We start from the raw sequence: 20,560 nt of genomic DNA, 5'->3' as shown, positions 1-20,560 counted from the left end.
TTTTTAGTTGAAATTTAAGAGCATAAATTTAAAAAAGTGCAACGAAAAATGATCAAATTCACCATTTTGGCCAATGCTTGCAGTTCATTGTGCAGTATACAAGTTAAGGCCTACAAGTATAACATAACCAGGCTAACGAGGCACATATTCACATCACAAACTACTCTCAACTCATCTCTTATTATCTCTTGTGCTCCATCATTCAAGGTGTGACTGGCGACGCAAGATTGACACAAGTCTTGTGAACCTTTTCCATAGTCTTTTATTCTTTTTTTTTTCTCATTTCACATCCCAGTTTGTACACCTTGATGTCACTGGATAACATTAGATTAAATAGCACAGGTGTCTCTCCTCTGTGAGTGGGGTCGCGTGAATGCCCCACGCAAACAAACAATAAAACAAAAAAAGGTACAACAGCAAAAAGGCTCCGGCCGCACGCGAGATAACACTGTGGACGTCCCAAGATGGCTGAGCAGCCTGGCCATCGAGGTCTGCAATTCACACGACTGAGCAACTGTGACAAAAAAACAGAACACGCAGCCTTGCAGTGCAGTGCACAGTGCCACTTGTCAACAATGCCTTGGCGAGGCCCCTCCCCGGCATCAGATTCAGGGAACATATCACATGGTGTTGGTTGCAGGACTGGAGGAACTCTTGACCGAGCGTTTGGTAGTCTGCTTTTTCACTCAAGTCCAGCTTTTGGCCCGCCATTATGGCCGATGCCAAATGCCAATCTTCGGGCGTAATCAATGAACCGCACAATAAAAAAGCGCTACTAAGAAGGTAAACTCAAATGACTTCCCTTAGCAAAACACAGCAGCCTGACTGACTGCACTGTCACGGAGCCATCTTCCACCATGCTGGCATTTAGCCAAGATGCACTGGCCCCACTCTGGGTTGACCGTGATGTTTTTATAAACCTCTTTGTTTCAAAGAATCCTTCATTGTGATTGTTGAAGGTGGTGCTGCAAGTAGATCATATTTCAAGGTGGTGTACGGCAGGTAATGTTGAAGTTCTCAACTCTAGAACTCCCCAGACATACGTTCATCTCGTCCTATTGGCATTTGTACCACAAAACAGCGCTCGCCGTAACACCTGTTCCAATAAAAGCAACTCTCTAGATGGGCACACTGAAAATGTACTCCAAACAAGCCCCTTGCTACTAGGTAGCCAGCATGCCCATCGTGTGAATCTCAGCCAAGATGTCTCTGGTGCGCATCTTGATCCCGGAGTGAGGTATACTTTTTTTTTTTTTGGTCGTAACATGCAAGTGCTTGTAAAGAAGACTAGTGTTTTGTCGGCTGAGACGTGTACCTCTCTCACCCCCCCAACCATACTGCTTCTCTTTAGCTGGTGGGTGCTGTGCAAAAAAAACGCAGGGTGCTTTCTGCGTCTCTACGGAAAACTGCCACTGCCTCTGGGATGGATTCCAAACAACCTCAAATAACTTGTGATGAACCAGCTGTAAATATCTCTGGGAAACTTTATCCTCTTCAACAAGTATGTACACATTATTTATATATATATAATATGTATATATATATATATATATACTCATGCCTCCACCTACACAACGTGCACGTTGCAGCATCAAAGTACAGTTCGAGGGAACAGGAAGGCCAACAATTCAAGGTGTGGTTCATCAAACCGATGGCTATGACAGATCCGATGCACTGCTGCCTTTGGTCTTTTTCAGCAGTTGACCCCTCCCCTTTTATTTATCTTTTTTTACACACATAATGCAGCACGCCCTACAAAAGGTACTCTCAAAAAGACTGGGTAAGGGAGCATTTTTTTTTTTTTTCCAAAAGCCGAGCTTTCTGGGCAAACACACATACACACACACTCACACCAAACTAGTAGAGCTGTGCAGCAGATCAGATTGCCAAAAGCCTGTGGCCCTCTGCCCCGTAAAGCCCTTCCCAAAATGTGAAAACCCACTGGAGACATGAAACCCTCTCTTTGAGCGCAAGTGTCACGTCGTTATCACTCCATCTTCCTCTTTCATTTTTTTTTTTTTTGTACAATGCTGCTTGAAATCTCACTTTTGTACACCACCAATCCATGGCAATCCCTCGATGGGGCACAGGAAAAAACAACAAACTGTGGGACCGCACAACAAACCGCGGAAGCACAAATAAACTACATGCCCGCATCGAGATTATGTTGCCTCACGGAAGGGTGCAGGAACCATCCGTGCTTTCTTGTTTTCGCGGTACTGGCTACACAGTCTTTATTCAACAAAAATAAATAAAGTTTCTCTTGCCCACCCTCCCCCACTTCGCAACCACTTTTGACGCCACCTTTCCATTGCCACATCCAAAAAGACCATTGCGCTTACTGCTCTGTACACTGGTGGTACGATCGTGGTGCTTTGCAGTCCAGCTTCCCTTCATAAACTATGAGACAAATCCAAAGCTGAAAACCTGCACGCAGAGGCAACGTCTCTGTCATTCCTCTTTGCCACTGTCCCCTTGGCTTAACGCGGACATCACTCTCCCAACGGTGTGCGAGGGTGCTTTTCCTCTTTTAACCCCTCTCACTTTCTAAGACAAGGACTTTGATCAGGTAGCAGAAGCAAAGCTTTGCCCATCTCTGTAGGGTAACGAAGGAGGGGAGAGAGAGAGGGCGCCAAAAAGAACCTTTTCAGAGCAGAAAACACCATCCCCACAACAACGTCAACAACAACAACAAACGGTGGCCCCCCCCACATGGGGTCGCTGGCTCCCTGCAGCCCACCCCCCTCGCGATTGTGCCACAAATGTGGGAACAGAGCCCCCTCCTCCTCTCTCCCGAGCCTGCTGCGTCCAAACAAACGAAGACAAGATGTACAGATCCTCAACACCAACGCGGAACAATGCCAACAACAGCAACAGCAAGCCTGCCCCCTGGCAATCAACAGCATTCCGCAACAGCTCTCCTCAGCAGAGTGAACCGGAACGCCACTTTCGGGCGGCATCTGGGCTACCAAGCTTGCTTGCCTCTACCCTTCTCTCACTAGTGGCAGCACTTTCCTGCCCGCATGCGACGCCAACAACGGAGCCACTGCGTCTGCAGCAGCAGAGGAGGTGAGGGGGCGGCTACTTCTTTCCCAAAACAGACGAGTGGGGGAGGAGGGCGGGGGGCAACGACGGGACAAACACTGTCCTTTGTCGCAGCATGTCCAAGGTGGTGCTGTGCGGCGGCTTCAACGGGAGCTGTGGCGGCAGCATCCCCTCAGGCCTTCATCTCGCACTCTCGCGCCAGGTGGCCCACCTCGCCGCAGTGGTAGCAGCGGTTGTTGGCGCGCGTGGACCGGCAGTTGCGTGCTATGTGCCCACGCTCATTACAGCTGCAGGAGGGGAAAGAGAAAGCACTCTGTCAGGATGAGCGGACAATGCGAGCAATGCGGCACAGCACGTGCAGAGTGCAACGAGCCGGACTAATACCCACAGTGCAGTCATCCACGCACCTGTCTATAGCGCACGAACAGTGCACTGGGCAGTACACTAGTATCACTTACTAGTGGCCCAGGCCTCAAAACAAGAAACAGGCAACAGCGACTGTCATAAGCACAACTGAGCATGTCGCCTAAGTGCTCTAGATAGGTGTGCAGACAACTGTACATATAAGGTATCATTAGTGCAAACACACAACATGTGGCTGCACCCCATGACCACAAGGGCCTTTCACAAAGGAGCAGCAAAAGAAAAAAGCAGATGTATCCACATAAGTTCTTATATTATTTATGAGGCTGATTTTTACAGCTTGCTTTTGCAACTGCAGTTGTCAAACAATGGACGTTGCATTGTTGCATACACTTGCCACTCTCATTTGTCATTTGTGGCAGTGCTTGTGGGGACGCACTCGTCCCCTGTGGTTCGCTTTCCCGCAATGCACCCTCAACTCGTTCCCTGTGATTAGCTTCCCCGCAATGCACCCCCCTCCCTGGTTGTGTAACTTTAACTAACAGGGGAGGGCGCTGGCATCGCAGCGTCACCAGCGCCACGGATGGCGTGTTTGCACGTGGGGGAGAGACGGGCCTTTTCTGCTCGGCACCGGAAAAGCACACGGATGTGTCGCGCGTCGTTCCACTCTTCGCCGGCGGCGGCCTCGTGGTCGGAGCATGCTCCCGCCCACCCGTCCCGTCCGGCCTCAGAGTTTTCCCTTGCCTTAGCATGGGCAAACATTCGCTCGTAGCCGTCTGGTGAGTCGGACGTCCTCGATTCCTAAGCGTATTTTGTAGCTAGCTGGCGTTACTGTTGTTGTAGCAATAAATGCCTTGTTTGTGTCAGCCAGTGTGTCGTTCCTTTGTTCCCTCAGAGCAAGGCCCGCCGTGGTATGCGTACGCTCGGTAGCGTACGCGACCATGGGGTGGGGTCCGGCGGTTTTGAACTGGGTCAGCCGCGGTTAAACGGGAAGAACGTATTTATCTCCCTAATTAAACCCCACATGCTAGTTAGCAGTTTAAATGGCAGACCACGCGCACTAAATAGCAACAGGAAGCAGCAAAAACATTATAGGCAAGACACAAAGCAAGATTTGTTTCCATTACTGTGTGCCATCTTTCCGACAACATTTGCTGAAAATCTATTCATGTTCCCAAATCGCAATGCTAGCACGCAACTGACAGGGAAGTAAGCTACTCCCCCATGTGGTTCAACAGCTTTTCACTGACACCCGCAACTTGCACAGCGTTTCAAATATCACTCTGCCCGCAGTAAATTTCCAGCTCTAGTCATCTCTGAGAAGCATGAAACAAAACTAGACTAGAAGATGGATGACACAGCATAAGGGCCTTTACATTAGAAGTGGGACGACACAAGAGCTTCTGCGCTAGAAGAGGGACAACGCAATGCAAGCATTTCTACATTAAAAAAAGAATTACATGACACAAACACTTGTGCAGTGACCCATGAGTAACACCCCTGACTTCCTGTGATTCCGCGAAAAATTAAGGATTTCTGCATTTTAACAAAATTGTGTGCTGGGGGCCACACTCTTTTTCTTATTTTATTTTGGCTATGGACATCAGTAGGAGCTATAGTACAATGGGAAAATGACAGTTTTACCTTATTTGCATGAATTTAACGCGAGGAGGTAGTTTTGAGAACTCAGCAGAATTTTAAAAAATATACTGCAACAATTACAATGCAGTCTTAAACTACTTCAGGTCAACCATAGCCAAGGCCCCTCCAGCAAAAAAAAGAAAGCAGGCACACTAAAATATGGAAGCAGCAGATGCATCGACTTTATTTATGAGGCAATGCTTCAGATCTGTGCGCCACAATCGAGCGAAGCTTGCCACACGATTTGCCACCAAGGTCATTAAGAAGCTGGCTTCTCCTAGTGGCTTTGCTTTTAAGTCTGGCAGTGAAGGTCACCTTAGCTACCTTAAAAAGCTTGCAAAAAAAAAAAAAAAATCCACACTTTATTCATATCTTAGTTCCGAATATTCTAGTATATTCTAAAGTATTATTTTATGTCTCCTGCGGAATTCTGCAGATTCTTTGTTTTCGATTCACGGAGTTCTCACTGCCGCAGAAAGTCAGGGGCCTTACCCACAAATAATCGGTGAACCATAGTGGAGTGTTCACTAGGTAAAGGATGTTCAATTTAACTGATGCCAGAACTCAAAAACTGGCCACACAAGATTTCTTTGTCTCAAAGTCGTCTAAAACTGGTACCATGCCACATTACACAATTATGTACAATTACGGCTCCAAGCCTCACTGCTGAGGATTGTTGCGTCTTTTCCTCGCAAGGCCAATGAGCCCCGTCCAGCGAGAAAAGAGAATGCAAGGTGGCCACTGACCGGTAGCAGACGTCGGCCACAGGGTCGTTGCCCCCCGCCTCGGGACAGTCACGGCTGATGTGGCCCAGGTGCCCGCAGTTGTAGCACTTGCGGTCATCCCGCTCGCTGTTGGGGCAGTCGCGTGAGATGTGGCCCAGCTTGCCGCACAGGTAGCACTGGGGAGACAGGCCAGCACCACTCTTGGGGGAGGGGAGAGGCGCGCAGCATCACTTTTGAATGAGTCCCACAACTCAGGAGAAGAACAGAGGCGGAGAAGCAACGCAACAAAAACAAACAACAGAGGAAACCGAGGAAAACACAAAACAGGAAAATCTGGCCAAACTCAGGCTTCGTGAGGGGGTGGGTATTAGCTACGTTTGTTTCCTGTGTTTTATGGCGCATATCGTGTGCCAAGTATGTGTGCTTTTGTGATAAAGAAATAACTTTTCTTTTTAAACCTAAGAAGTGGCCCATTGCACGGTCATGCCAGATCGCAATTCATGATGTGGCACCTCAGAATCAACGGCAGCATACAAGACATGAGAAATACTCTAACATAGGCACTGTCCAGAACTGGATTAATCTTGCATTAACTTGTATCACTAGAGTAGGCAAACTACACACTAGCTCTAGGTGGCACTTTCCTCTGAAGACGAACCATCAGCATCATGCTGGTGCAACTTGTGCTAAGTAGCTTGCGCCCAGTAACTTTCCCAGCATGCAAAGACGCACTCGGAGAAAGGATGCTGCACTGCCATGTAGCAGTTACATAGACCTTTATACTTCTGTTTAGCTCCCCCTGCAAAATAGCTTCAGTCTAAGTGCCATTGTCACCACGTCTTTTTGAGTCCAAAACACAATCGGATTCAAGACGCAGTGGCATCGTAAAGAACACTGTTGGATAAATGAACCTAATAACTTCTCCTAAACTCTACGATTGAGTGCAAATTAGGCATCTAAACTGATGTATCACTGAGCGTAGAGACATTTATTTTTGTTCGCAGGCAGCAATGCAGAGGGAGAAAGAAATGAAAATTTCGTAGAACATTGTTTTCTTTCAAGAAGGTGATGCAATTATTGTATCTGCATAACGGTCATCTCCCGCAACATTCCCGACGAATTACTGATCTACCTAGACAAGTGTGCGTTGCCATTACCTCACACTTCGAAAACTGATGTCTGCCAATTGGTATGCGGAAAAAATTCTAATGTGTTCCTCATTTACATCCATATCCATAAACCACTGAGCAAGGGGACAATATGACTACAACAACAGGCCTGATAGTATTAGCACTGTACTAGTTATTTAAAAAAAGAGTATACTTCGAAAGGTCAAATTTTCTCTGATGAGCTAAAAAGGCGAAATTCCCTTTGAGCCTGCAAATTACGTCAGCTGCACTAGCAGTGGTAAGACACCTTATGCATGATGCGCAATCATTGAAGGTTTTTTCAAATAGGTGCGAGTAATGAGGGCCAACTGTTGCGGCAGGATGTCAAAAGGGAACAGGATAACTAAATGAACAACCAACAAAAGTGAGCACAGACACACACAAAAAAAAACGTATTAACAGAAAATGCAAAACCGTGGGACTTGACTCTTTGCTTCATGTAGAAACTTCACAATGAACCATCAGGGTCAGAGCTACAAAGCAGTTTAACCCCTTGAGAAGCACGTGAAAAATGTTTACCAGGAACTCCGAGCACATCTTTTTACTTCAACAAAAAGAAAATTTCAAAATCAAATAATACGTTCTGATGACATGCCATGTGGGGCTTAACATCCAAAAGCTGCACGTGGGCTATATGTTAGGCAATGTAACCGGAGGCTCCGGATTAATTTCAAACCCCTGGGGTTTTGTTTCCAAAAGTTGAATGCGGCAACATTTGCTTCTTAGACATCCAACAGGTGAAATTATCACCAGTTCTTAAAATAGAAGATATAATTGCTTGCAGCTCTTCTACAAGCAAACAATTTCAAGCGTGAAATGCTAAGAGACCGCAATCTGCAGGGTTTAAGGAGTGAGTGTCGGGACATTGAAAAAGTTTAGAAACTGCAGCATCAAACTTGAGGAATTGGCATGATGTATTAAACAGTTCAGCTACGCCTGAACACAGTTTGTAGATGTGTAATGAGAGAATGGCAATGACCGTGTAATGAAGATGGTGCTATGAAATCCTGCAAACATTTAATGCTAACACTCAGCTCCAGCGACAAATCATGCATTCAGCATGTATTCAGCTGATATATGCTCATTAACTGCCAAAAAGGCTGCTCACATTTACAGCTTGCTGAAACAGCAAAGAGGTGCAAATCTACGGTAACTATGGGAAAAATCAAGTTACCTTTAGCTGCATGTACAGTCCAGCCGGAATAAAACATGAACATGCCTATGCCATGCTTTTCTGCTTTGTCTGTATCGATAGATTACTGCAATGTAACGACAAGGACCCTATTTTCACCGAAAATGGAGCTTTCATAAGCTTGAAAAGGCATAACAATAAAATTCGGGTGTCGCCACAGCTGGCCAGTATTGGCAGAACCTGCGGTACGCTGACACAGTTTCTTAGACGCAGATCCCAAGAGTCTTGACTACACTGCCATTCCCAAGAAAACAGCTATCGCGAGGTCCTTTTTAAAAAGTACTGATGTCCCAGGTTTTAATCAAGTGATAGAAAAAGTTTCCAAAGAAATTTTCTCACTAATACCATATTTAATTCCATAATGAAAGCACTTTTTCTTTCCAATAATAATCTTTAAATTTTTTTTTTCTTGGGGGGGGGGTATAAAACAGTAAGATATTCCGAAAAAATTTTAGGCGGTAAAAATGGAACAAAAAAAAAGTACACCGATTCATTAAATTCTTCATCCAGTACGACTGTCCTTTTAAATAACTCAAAACGCACTCTTCAGAACAGTTTATGTGCAATATCTTCAACCCACACATACAATTCGAATGGCAGCCTTCAATTCTTTCCAAAGGGAGCACAACTATAGCATTCAGTGCAAAGCCCAACTGCAACAAGTTGATACAATTCTTAATATGGCAGATCGAACAGAGCTACCTCTTGACTAGGAGTGCTTTCTACTGGTTCTCAGAATCCTCAGAGAACATTCTAGTGGCAGTTCATCCAGTAGGGTGAGGTATAGTAGTCGTAACAATCAGCATATGACACTTGGTGTGGTTGTTTAGGCATTGAAAATAAAAGTATCAGCAGACTGCATGAAAAAAAGGAAGACGGCGGTCTATGATGCGAGGGAAAAAAGAATTAAATTTTTTTACTCCGAAAGCGGTGGATGCATTAATTATGGGAGCGAATATGGTAAATGAGTCTTCTGCTCCCAGACAAACGTCAACGTAGCCAGAAAAAACGTAGAATCGATTTTTGCTAATAACAAACACTGAATGGAGTTGTCCTCAATGTTCCTTTAATACGACTGCTTATTCGGAGAAACCTGTGTATCTGATATCTTCGAATCTGCCTATATTGATCAAAAGCGAATTCAAAGAAAGGGTGTATCCAACCGCTGTGTCATACCAGGGAGGAGTTTTGGGCTAACCGTCAGCTGCCTCGCATGCGGCGACGAAAAAGAATGGGAAAAGAGGAGCGATGGCCCGAGATCCTCAGCAAGATGGATGGATACATGCAGTTCCCAAAAGCTCCAAGAAATACTGAACTAAAACTCGGCAGCACTTAGACTTACTTTGCATAAGTGTTAGCAGCTTTCGAAACATGGCATCCATGAAAAAAACTGAACTGCTTTCCTACCTAGGTGCACCGACTGACATCAAGGGGCATGCTGGGCAGATCATGCAAGAAAGTGCAGAGCACAGCCTTCACTGTGTGGTTGCATGCTTATTTACTATAGTTGAGGTCGATAGAAGACCTCACCCGTACCACTAATGTATCGCAGATGTATGCTTACACTGTGAGGAATATGTGCTTTTTTGTGGCTTCTGCATTTCGCAAAATTTTGCAGGAACCTGTAAGTTAGAACTAATACTCTTGATGGCCAGCTAATGCAACCCTTATCAGAGATATGCAAGTTTTGAGAACTTCTACAGATTTACAATTTTTTTTCACTGGATATTTAAATGGTGCTTGTACTTTGTTCCTCTTTTGCATGCACCCACAAAAACAGCAACATTATAAGCCACATCCACACTGCTCCCTTTCAAATGAACTGCACAGTGGTTGCATTAACCTTGCACACTGCAGTATGAAATATGCTATGATACTGCAGTCGTGGCCTAGTGGTTTGAGCGCCCGTCTCGGCTGCGGGAGGTGGGTGGTTCGAAACCCATCGCCGGGCACCCACCGGTACAAAAGGGTACAAGCATCCCCCGGCCTGGCGCTCGGCTTCCTTTAGGGGTGTATGTTTGGGAGAAGTAAAAAAAAAGGGCCACAAATTGGGCTTCTGCCGCACGAGGCGGACTTATGGTTGCTTGACGGGGGAACTTATCACTCATCCGTCAAGGCAACTGTTTGGTCTAAGACCCTTTTCCCAAGCATCTCACCCTAGAAGAGCCGAGCACCAGGCCAGGGGAAATCTTGTACCCATTAAAGAAACCGGTGGGTACCCGGCGGCACTGGGGATCGAACCCAGCACCTCCCGAATGCGAGGCGGATGCTCTACCACAAGGCCACGCTTCGGATAGACTCAAGACTGTCAGTGTAGCAGCATAACTGTCCAAATTAGTTTGTTTACCACTATCCAGGGTCAATGTTTCTCATGTTTGACTTTAATATTAGTTTCTGAGCCACAGGCCGCCAAGTAGTGGCAACAATGCTTGGATGTGTTGCAGTGGTGCTAAGCTTTGGTTTGTCACGAAAGGTGTGGTATCGTATGCGGGGTTTAATGTCCCAAAGCTGCAAACAGGTTACGAGACGCTGTACAGTGGAGGATTCCAGGTTAATTTCAGTCGCCTGCGGTTCTTTAAAGTGCACCGGCACTGCACAGCAGACAAGCGTTTTTGCATTTCACCGTAGCAGAATCGCATGCGGAGTAAAAAATAACTGCATTGGAAACAAAGTTCCTAGTCCTGGTGATACCTGCAGCATGTTTAGAAAAACAACGCAACCATGAGATTCAAGGAGAGAATGAAAACGGTACCGCCTCCATATACCACTTTTCTGAACTTGACCTGGCAGCAGCTAGTTTAACTACTAGTGCAAGTGTAATGCTACAGTTGACCTGAGTCAAGGAGGTTTTACCTCAGGCTTCATAAGAGCAAGTGCGTCTGGCTTTACTCAGTGTCACGCCTGCACCTTACTCCACAACCAGCCGCAAAAACTTTCTCTTCCTTTTAGTGAGTCCATACATTTAATAGGGGTAAACCTCATAGCTATTGCTACTCCAACAATGAGTAAAATCGACCGAGGTGTGCTGAAGGTCAGTGACAGTCGTACAAGAGATGTAGGCAGTATTTTAATGCACAGAAAAAAAAATGAATACAGGCACACTGAGGCAAAATATTTAGATTTTGTGCCACAAAATAACGGGTTCACTTATTCCCCGTGTGCTGTGCGATGTCAGTGCACGTCAAAGAACCCCAGGTGGTCGAAATTACCGGAGCCCTCCACTATGGCGTCTCTCATAGCCTGAGTTGCTTTGGGACGTTAAACCCCAATAAATCAAACCAAACCAAACCGGTTCACTTATTCCAAACTAAACTTCACTTTTCTCATCTTCATGGACACTCAGCAAGAAAACGGTCAGTGGACCCTGAACCTTCCAACTTAGTCAATGATCAGTCCTCGCTCGCATCAAATCCCAACTTGAAAAGTCTGTGTCCTGTCCAATCTTTCCAATATGAACTGCTGTCTAGTGGTCACTACAGAGCTTATAGGCATCATGCTGAAACTAAAGAAGCCAACGGAGTGCAGTGGAAATTTACAGAATCCAAATGCAGCCAAAACATCCCAAAGAAATGTAGTATAATCCACTGGAAACCAAAACAAACCAGCAGGATCCACAACGAAGCATTGGAATTTTTCTGCTTAGCTAGTATACTAACTCTAGTAAGAAAATTTATGATGCCACCATGAATGAGAACAGCTGTTCTACTTGGCGACAAGATGTGTTTTGACAAAAATCACCCGATTTAGTCAAGTTGTCAAAAAGTTTGAGGATCAACTGTACAATTAGTTCAATACAAGAAATGGCCATGTTTGGATATATAATCTGAGTGATCTTTGTTGCTATAGTGGACAGGAAACTCAAAATACAGTTCTAAATCACACGCACTACTCTGTGCGGCTAATGGTGATCTATGATGTAAAATGGCATGTACCCAGCCATTTGAAGGCTGGGTGGCGCAAATGTTTATACTTTTAGCTATATAAAAAGCTTCCGTGATTATGCACACTATCTTGTTACAATGATAAAACAAAACATTAGAGCCAGAGGACATATGACATGCAGGGGCTGCAAAGCACTGCCATATGCAAAAGATAGTCTCTGGTTCAAAGATTTCGTTTCGGCATTACAACAAGAGGAAAAAATGCGTCGATCAGCTGTAAACTGCCATCAGTGAGAAGACCGTTGATGGCTCCAAATGCTGTTTTTTTTTTTTTTTGTTACAGTGTGCATTTGCTTTCTGCCCCAAGTGTATACAATCTGTGAAAGTGGAATAAGCTTTACTTCTTAGTCCACACTTGTCTGTTCATTTTGCCAGCCACGTTACATTTTAATGCATGCAATTCATGGATCTGTACCAACTTGCAAGCTTTGCAACCATGCCGATAAAGGTCCCTGTGCAACATTAAACAAATGTGCTGTGGTGGCTGACCTTGAATCGTATGCCTAAGCATGAAAAGCACTTCATCCTTTCATCATCGTTCCATATTTATTGGTCTACATTATAAAAATTCTGCTGCTTGAAACTACTGGCCTATTTGAAACGAAACACCGACCACAAGGTAGCTGATGATGGCTGACGGTCTTTTCATAATTTAACACTTGAACTTGTCCAGGATTGGTGAAAAATTGTGACTGGCTGCGGCAAATTTTCGTCAAGGTGAGCACAGCAGCAGATCTGACAGGCTGTGCCATCATGTGAACTGCGAGGCCTACCCCCCTCCGAACCCAGACATTGGTTGCCTCGCAGTCTGCCAGATGGTGCAGCCACTCAAATCGGCTGCTCTGCTCGCCTTGACGAAAATTCTGCTTCAGCTGACCAGCTTTTCACCAATTCCGTACACTATAGGCAGATTCCAATGTTAAATTACTTATAAAAAAAAATGCAGACCCGCATAAGCTACCTTGTGGTTGGTGTTTGAACCCAAATAGTCCAGTAGTTTGAGCAAAATGTTTTACAAACTGGACTGATAAATACAAAACACGTTGTATATATTCATCTACCACACCCTCTTTGGTGGTGCAGAGGCTAAGCTGCTCTGCGTCTCAGCAGGCAGTTCTGAGATAACAACTTGGATGTGTGCCCAAATTTAAACAAATAGAATGCAAAAACGCCTGCGTGCTGTGGAACATTGGTGAACATTAAAGAGCTCCTAATGGCCATAAGTAATTTTTGACCTAAGGTAAGCAGCAATTCGATAATATCGACCTTCAATAAGTAAGCGATGCTTTTTATAGGTCAACGTAACTCCTCACAATGCTGAATCCCTCATATCATACCACACCACATTCACCAGTCACAAGATCAACTGTGTTGGAAAAACCCAATGTCCTGTCCATATCACAGACTGCCAGTGAGCCACATAGCTTGTCGCTTGGTTTGGTCAGAAAAGCCTTTTGTTTAATAATGCCTTTAGTTTTTGGTACTGTGCAGTGCAGCGGTGCATCGTTTTTCTGATTAATTTGAGCTCTAGGGCATAAGAAAAAAGCTAACAGCAGCTTGTCACACACTTAAAAATGAATGCAGCCACAAAAACAGCATTTTGGAACAACCATTGACCAATGTGCACCATGCCCGACATGTAGCCATTTGCTGCTACAGTTTGAACAAAACAGTGCACCAGTGTTCGTGTTTCCCAGCATTGTTCCAGTGCTTGGAACAGGCTAAGGTTATGCAAGCAAGGTTTCATAAGAGCAAGCGCTGGCATGTCAGGCACTGAACCGGTAGTGAACCGCAAAAGTCTAGTGCTTTTCACTGGAACAGTGTGTCAACATTTGATAAGCAGCTGTCAAGCTGAGGAACTAGCCTTGTGGCATGTTTTCATATTTGATGAACACAAAAAATCTGAATTCCCACAAGGTTAACTGGGTCTCCTCAAACATGGTGTGTAAGGTACTCGCCAGTAACCGATTAGTAGTTTGTTTCATTCTGCCATGTTGCATAAGCATCCTCTGTATTTATACTGGCCTATCAGCATATTTGTACTTTATCCACTATTGCCTTCTCTAAAAGACCTGCACTGAGTTCTGGTTACCTGCAAGTTCATGCAATTCCATCACTGCATAACGAGCAACTGAGGATGAGAGAGACGACGCTGGATGAAGTGTGAGAGGCATAGACCAGACCTTGTTGAGCAATTAAAGAGTGTTTAGGCACTCTTTTCACAGGATAGGCCAGTGAGCAAGGCAAAATCTTCGAGTGCTGCACAGTGGCAATTACAAGTGCTGTTAGCTTTTCGCAGTTTTGTGACAATACAGGTGGGCTGATAATGATGAGGAGAGTTTCCAATCTGCACACCATTCTTGAGCCAGTGATAAATAAACCCCTATGGTTAAATTTTTAGAATTCATTTAGTTATACTTGTCCACCTTCTTAAAAGGACATGAAAGGGGAATCGTTATTCTAGCTTGATCGAGACTGGCGTCTGATTCCAAACCTGTCACATTTACCGAGAACAGAGCTTCGATAAGGCAGCACATCGCATGAAAACGATTGACTGCAGTGATAGCCGCCGCGGTGGCTCAGCGGTTATGGTACTCGGCTGCTGACCCAAAAGACGCGGGTTCGATCCCGGCCGCGGTGGCTAGAATTTCTTTGGAGGAGAAATTCTAAAGGCCCGTGTACTGTGCGATGTCAGTGCACGTTAAAGAACCCCAGGTGGTCGAAATTTCCGGAGCCCTCCACTACGGCGTCTCTCATAGCCTTAGTCGCTTTGGGACGTTAAACCCCATAAACCAACCAACCAACCATTGACTGCAGTGATGTTCCCAGAGAATCGTAGAAGCTGTGCCTGGTCATGTGACTTCTTTGCCGGCCACAATAGGCTCATCACTTTCATGTGAAACCTTTTCAACATGGACAGGAACTACTGTCAAAACTGCAGTGTAGCAAATTATGTTGAGATATGAGAACACAAAGCGTTGCCCACCTCGCATTTTGCCTGAGTAAAGCTGCATGCATGGCAACCTCAGAAGTGCAAGCAAGGTACATGTTATTGCAAAATGGTGGCGCTGGTGCAGTCAGTCGATCCCAGATATATTGAACTCGACAGTGACCGCGAATTTGTTCGATACGTCAATAATCTGATATATAAAACATGCAAATAGATAAGCCTGTCTGTAACCTAGACTAAACAATACGGTGAAACCATACTAGCAGTGTGCTTCCTGCAGTAAGGTGCTGCACATCAGCATTATGGCAATGCACAGCTCGCTGGATGTCATTAGGCCTAGCCTGCTTCGCATTGACACCGCAGCAGACGGTGTTTTGGAATTAGTTAACTTTTTACCAATACACCATTAAGACAATAACCACTGATTAAAAGTAAGGCACCGTAGGTTTTCTCTACGCCTTCAGCAGCTAATTTGGCTAGAGCAGCAGTTGCTTACGGTCATCTAGGTCAGCTTCACCGCATGTGGCAGCGGCGTTGTATAGGATCATCACCTTTAGGATCATCTATCATATCAACAGCTCATCGTCCTTCTAGCCGCAACAACCACATCAAGACCGTATACCCACCCGCTGCAAGAACAACATCTCATTTCCGTTCTTTTTTTGTCATATCATCTCGGGACTGGAACGATCTGCCGCCGGAAGCAGTACTCATCGTCAACTGCATCGACTTCAAGAAAAAGATTGAGACCATCCTTATGTAATCAGTAATCTTTATGTATCCTGTAACCTTTATGTATCCTGTAATCTTTATGTATCCTGATCTTTATGTACTCTGTAATCTTTATATAATCTGCATGTAATCTGCCCATCCCTCATGTAATGCCCCACAACCGGGGCCTTTGAGGTAATAAATAAATAAATAAATAAAAACTGTACTCCAGACTGAAGGCTACCTTCAAGGCTGGGCTGTGCAGCTGCTTTGGCTGCACTCACCAGTCCCCCCCTCGACACGGTTTCACACGTGTGAAGCGATCGCAGGAGAGCACTTAGGAGAAGGGCCACTCGATCTAACAAACGTACTGCCATAAACGTATATAAACGCAACTGCTATACTTCTGCATGGGGCTTTCACAGGGACGTTACAACTTAATAAACAATAATTTGATACATCCGGGATCGTATCTACTTGCAAAAGGGGCAATGAACTGGGCTTCATGTCAAGGCAGTAATGGTAACATCATCTATTGGTGAATATAAGGCATATCAGATGAACATGAGATGTAGAGTTTGCTCGCTGCTTCCGATTTGAAGAGATTCGCTGTTTCTCGACTTGCCAGCACCATGCCCAGTCATAACAGTGACACGACAGTGGATGCACTTCAGATGTGCAATGCAGAAAAATTCAGCGACTTTGCCTTTCCGTGAAGCAAAAAGGCTGGCAATATCCCCGAAGGCTAATTAATCTACCAGCTTAGGATAGCCTCTTGCATCAGTTAATTTTCCCTTTAGTGTCTTTTAAAGCGGTGATGTACAACGCATCAGACTTGTATGCAAACTACAGCTCTGCAGGGACAAATTCCAGCCCTCATGCAGCAAGGCACCTCCAGTTCGCATGCTCAAAAGCAACAACATAAACATGCCCACCATTCTCTCCCCTGCTGAAACTCCCTCTCCCAATTTCATGCCAAAAGCAACAACAAAAAGAAAACAACAAACTGCCTTTATTTTTTTTTCACTCCCATTTTATTTTATCTCCTGAGTGAATGAGAAAAAGGATCCTGTATGTACAACCAAAAAAACCACAACGCACGCCTCGTCGTTTTCAACGCGCACAGCCAACAAGTGTGTGGGGGGAAACAGTCTACAACTTCGTGCAGGCAAAGGAAAGGACAGGTGGAAAAAAAAAAATACTACATAGTAGCAAGAAACAAAACAAACTGCAGTAGGGGCATGACGCACACAACAACGCGGCAATGCACTTCTTCAACAGCAGGAACTAAAACAGGAGAACTACCCCAACTAAAAACAGGGGGGGGCTAACTATAACACAGCTTTGCAAAAACAGGTACAGATGCTTTTCCAGCAAATAGAACCTTCCTAAACTAAAGAGTACAGCAACTGCAGTAGCTAACGGCTCAAATCAGCATGCAACTTCCCCCATTCTTATAGTAACACCCACACAGAGGGTGGGAAAAAAAAAAATTAAGAAAAATAAAACAATAAAAAGAAGGTTCCAGAACCAGTGCTGCAACAACACCAAGGGACAAAATGTAGGGAAGGGATATCGGGTCTTTGGGGAACACATGTGCAGCCAAGAAGAGCGACTCTGCATAATCAGCTGGGCTCAAGCAGGGAAGCAGCGCGCATCGGGAGGCGGAAGAGGAGGGGAGGAGGTGCAACACTCAAATCTGCTCCTGTGCACGTGAAAAACGCCGCGGTGGTGGTGGTTCGTCCTGGGCTTCCATTTTCTCAAAAGTTGGCTCTGCCACCCCCGACTCATTCGGGACGCTGAAATGGGGGGCCAAATGCAGAGCAGGGATCAGGAGGAGGAGAAGGGAACAACAAAAATCAGAAGAGCTGCATGAAGAGCAAGAAAACTAAAAAGAAAAAAAAAGTTAAACTCTCCCAACGAACAGAGAGCCAACACTCAAAACAGAGCATGCAGCACAAAAAAAAAAAAAAAAACGGGACGAGCCAAGCAGAGAACAGATGAGACAGGGTAAAACAGAACTGGTGCAGCGACTTGCCACAGAAGGGATGCACACATTACCGCCATAAACTGGTTTGGTTTATGGGGTTTAACGTCCCAAAGCGACTCGGGCTATGAGAGACGCCGCAGTGGAGGGCTCTGGAAATTTCGACCACCTGGGGTTCTTTAAAGTGCACTGACATCGCACAGTACACGGGCCTCTAGAATTTTGCCTCCTCCACAGAAATTCGACCGCCGTGGCTGGGATTGAACCCGCGTCTTTCGGGTCAGCAGCCGAGCACCATAACCACTGAGCCACCACGGCGGAAACTGCTCACAACTATATCTACTTGCAACATGTGCAAAAGTGATTCCAATTTTGCGATACAACTCAGAAGTCCCTAGTTCGTGCTGCAGTAATAACAGTGTCTATAGCTACACGCTCTAAGCAGTTGTACATACATCCCTCCACAGCATTCTGTACTGCAGCTCGCAAGCCGAACTGCTGGAGGTACTTTACTCAGACCAGTTGCGCACAGCTTTGGAGAAATTGCAGATTCTGAGCGCCACGAGCAGGCGATGCGCGATTTTGCGTCTCACGGAAGCCGCTCTTCTCACTGACTCACTTCTGCGTCCCTTCCGAAGCTAAGCACCACTGCTGCAGTAGCTGCTTGCTACTGCCAGAGGAATCAAGAGTACTGAGCAGAGCGAAGGACAACAGTCAGGGCACACAGAGACACGAGACGAGCAGAAAAAGTGGCCCCGTCGATGCCTACCTGGTGGACACCTTCCCGGGAACAGTGAAGAACCGATACCTCGGTACTTTGGACAGCAAGCGGGCAAGCGCATGCTATCGCAGGATGAGACGAATTAGAGTGGCACGACAGGAAAAAAAGGGGGGAGGGGAAGTCATGCAGGGGCTGCCAGTGATGCGTACCTGACCCGTAGTGCTGGCCAGAGTGAACCGACACCTTGGTAGGGTGGACAGCGCACGGGCTAGTGCATGCTAGTGCGAAATGAAACTAGAGGTGAACCGACAGAAGGCAAACTGTGCAACGCATGGCATGAAATACACGCACAGCAAGGGTGGGAGCCTCTGTACAGGTGGACCAACAAGATAAGGCTGCTACCACCAATGTTAAGTCTCCACCGCAGAGATGAGAGCACCTCGGAAACTTCAGAGCTCCCCCCCCCCTTAAAACAAGTTGCGGGCGCACCACCTTGGTGGAGCACATTCTCACTGCACAAACTGACAAGCCAGAGCTGTACACAAACAGAACTGCAATAGTAGTCAGCTATCAGCCATGCAAACAGAGCTGAGCTTGTGCTTCATGCTGGCCCTTTTCTGTTGCCCAAATGTGGCGCAACGCAGGACTTATTAACCAGCAGCGGTCACAAAGATCCAAAGGACCTGAATCTGGCACCAAGAAAGTTCAGCACTGCCGCAGGCTCAGGCAAGCAAAATGCACAAGACCGATCACATACAAGTAGAGATGCAAGGAAAAAACTAGTGATGATTCGGGCATGCAGATACGGAGAGGATACACAAGGCACACTGCTGTTAACTCGACACCACAGTGACTCGGATTGAGAGGTACTGAGATGAGGGTCGAGGAGACAAGTCAGCAATGCGCCATTCAACTGAGCATTCAAGTCGTCAGTAGCCCACTGTTAACAAGCCACTGTCAGCTAGCAGCAAAGAAGTACCAACTGTCACATCACTAGAGGAGGCAACAATTCTGCCTGAGTCACTGGCTGGTTAAAGCTCGAACTTCACACAACAGAGCCGGAAATTGGCAGTGGGTGTTTATTGACATCAAATTAAGGCAATGGCTTTTGCAAGTACCATGTCTGTTCCAGGAGATATTTCATCACCCACATTTGCGTAGTAGCTGCATCCCTTCCCCGCATCACCTTTCACCGCTATTAGATCATGCCTACAAAGTACCGTATTTACCCAATTCCAACGCGCACCTTTTTTCGGGGAAAATACGTCTCAAAATCGCATGCGCGTTGGATTCGAGTGCAAACCGAAACTGCCCTATAGCTGCCCATCGTCATCGCCATTATACGATGTGGGAGCTCACTAACTGCCGGCAAACATGGGAGCACGTTTGCTCGTCGTTTTCTGCGTCGCAGGAGCCGTTTTCAATCTGTGTGGCGCTCAGCGACCATGGACCACGTTCACGACGACGCTATCCCGTGCACTGCCGCGGGCGGACGCCTCATCACTGCGTTTGTACGATCGAGATACGCGGCTCGAAGAATATGTTGATAAAACAACGGTTGTCGGAAACGCGTCATTTCAGCGGTAAAGTTCCAAAAACGATGAGAGTCCTTTCTGTTTTGCGGCCGATTCTCTGACCGAGATTACATCGTCCGCAGGCGGGGCACGCCGCGCCGCTGACGAGGTCGTGCATCATGCCGATCTAACAGATAACAGCGCTTCCGCGCTCGTTTTTATGCTTGTTTTGGCCGTCGAACGTCTTTATCTTTCGCTCAGATGCACTGACGAAGTCATGGATGCTCCGCAAGAAGCTTGAAGGATCCAAATGGTGCATCGCCGCTGCCGCAGTTACGCCTAGCAGCAGACGAACCTCCCGTCACCGGAGCTCTCCGCTTGCGCTTGGGGCGTCTTCCTTTATACTGATGCTTTGTCATGAACTTGCATGAAAGAAAATCTCGTTTCTCAGTCGCATCCATAGCGGAGAAAGGAGAAAAACCCGGGCAGAAGCGTTGGTTCACGTCTCGGTGGCGGCAGAACGAAGAAAGAGCGTCTGCGTCCGACCGTGCGGTGGAATGCTCGTAGCCAATGGAAGGGCTCCGATCGTACCACGTGATTT

The 20,560-nt window shown here is 46.1% G+C and overlaps 1 protein-coding gene across 3 annotated transcripts in view; it reads right to left on the bottom strand.

Annotated features, from left to right (window-relative positions):
* Nucleotides 1–239: 239 nt before the first annotated feature.
* LOC149359754 (uncharacterized) overlaps nt 240–20,560 on the bottom strand; it is a 33,175-nt gene continuing 12,854 nt past the window's right edge. The window contains exons 5-6 of one of the 3 annotated variants that reach the window (XM_089571887.1): nt 5,796–5,950; nt 240–3,332 (exon numbers count right to left, since the gene is read on the bottom strand). In XM_089571887.1, coding sequence (XP_089428013.1) covers nt 3,218–3,332; nt 5,796–5,950 — 270 coding nt within the window. In that variant the 3' untranslated portion in view covers nt 240–3,217. Of the gene's footprint in view, nt 3,333–5,795; nt 5,975–17,470; nt 17,537–18,493; nt 18,724–20,560 lie in introns of those variants that run through there. The other 2 variants (XM_089571886.1, XR_016288801.1) reach the window with 2 other exon arrangements.

Source organism: Amblyomma mixtum, chromosome 2 (genome assembly GCF_055824585.1).
Source record: "Amblyomma mixtum isolate Tamu chromosome 2, ASM5582458v1, whole genome shotgun sequence".
Taxonomy (NCBI): domain Eukaryota; kingdom Metazoa; phylum Arthropoda; class Arachnida; order Ixodida; family Ixodidae; genus Amblyomma; species Amblyomma mixtum.
The sequence above is the reverse complement of the archived record's forward strand: the minus strand, read 5'-3'. Positions and strand labels throughout refer to the sequence as shown.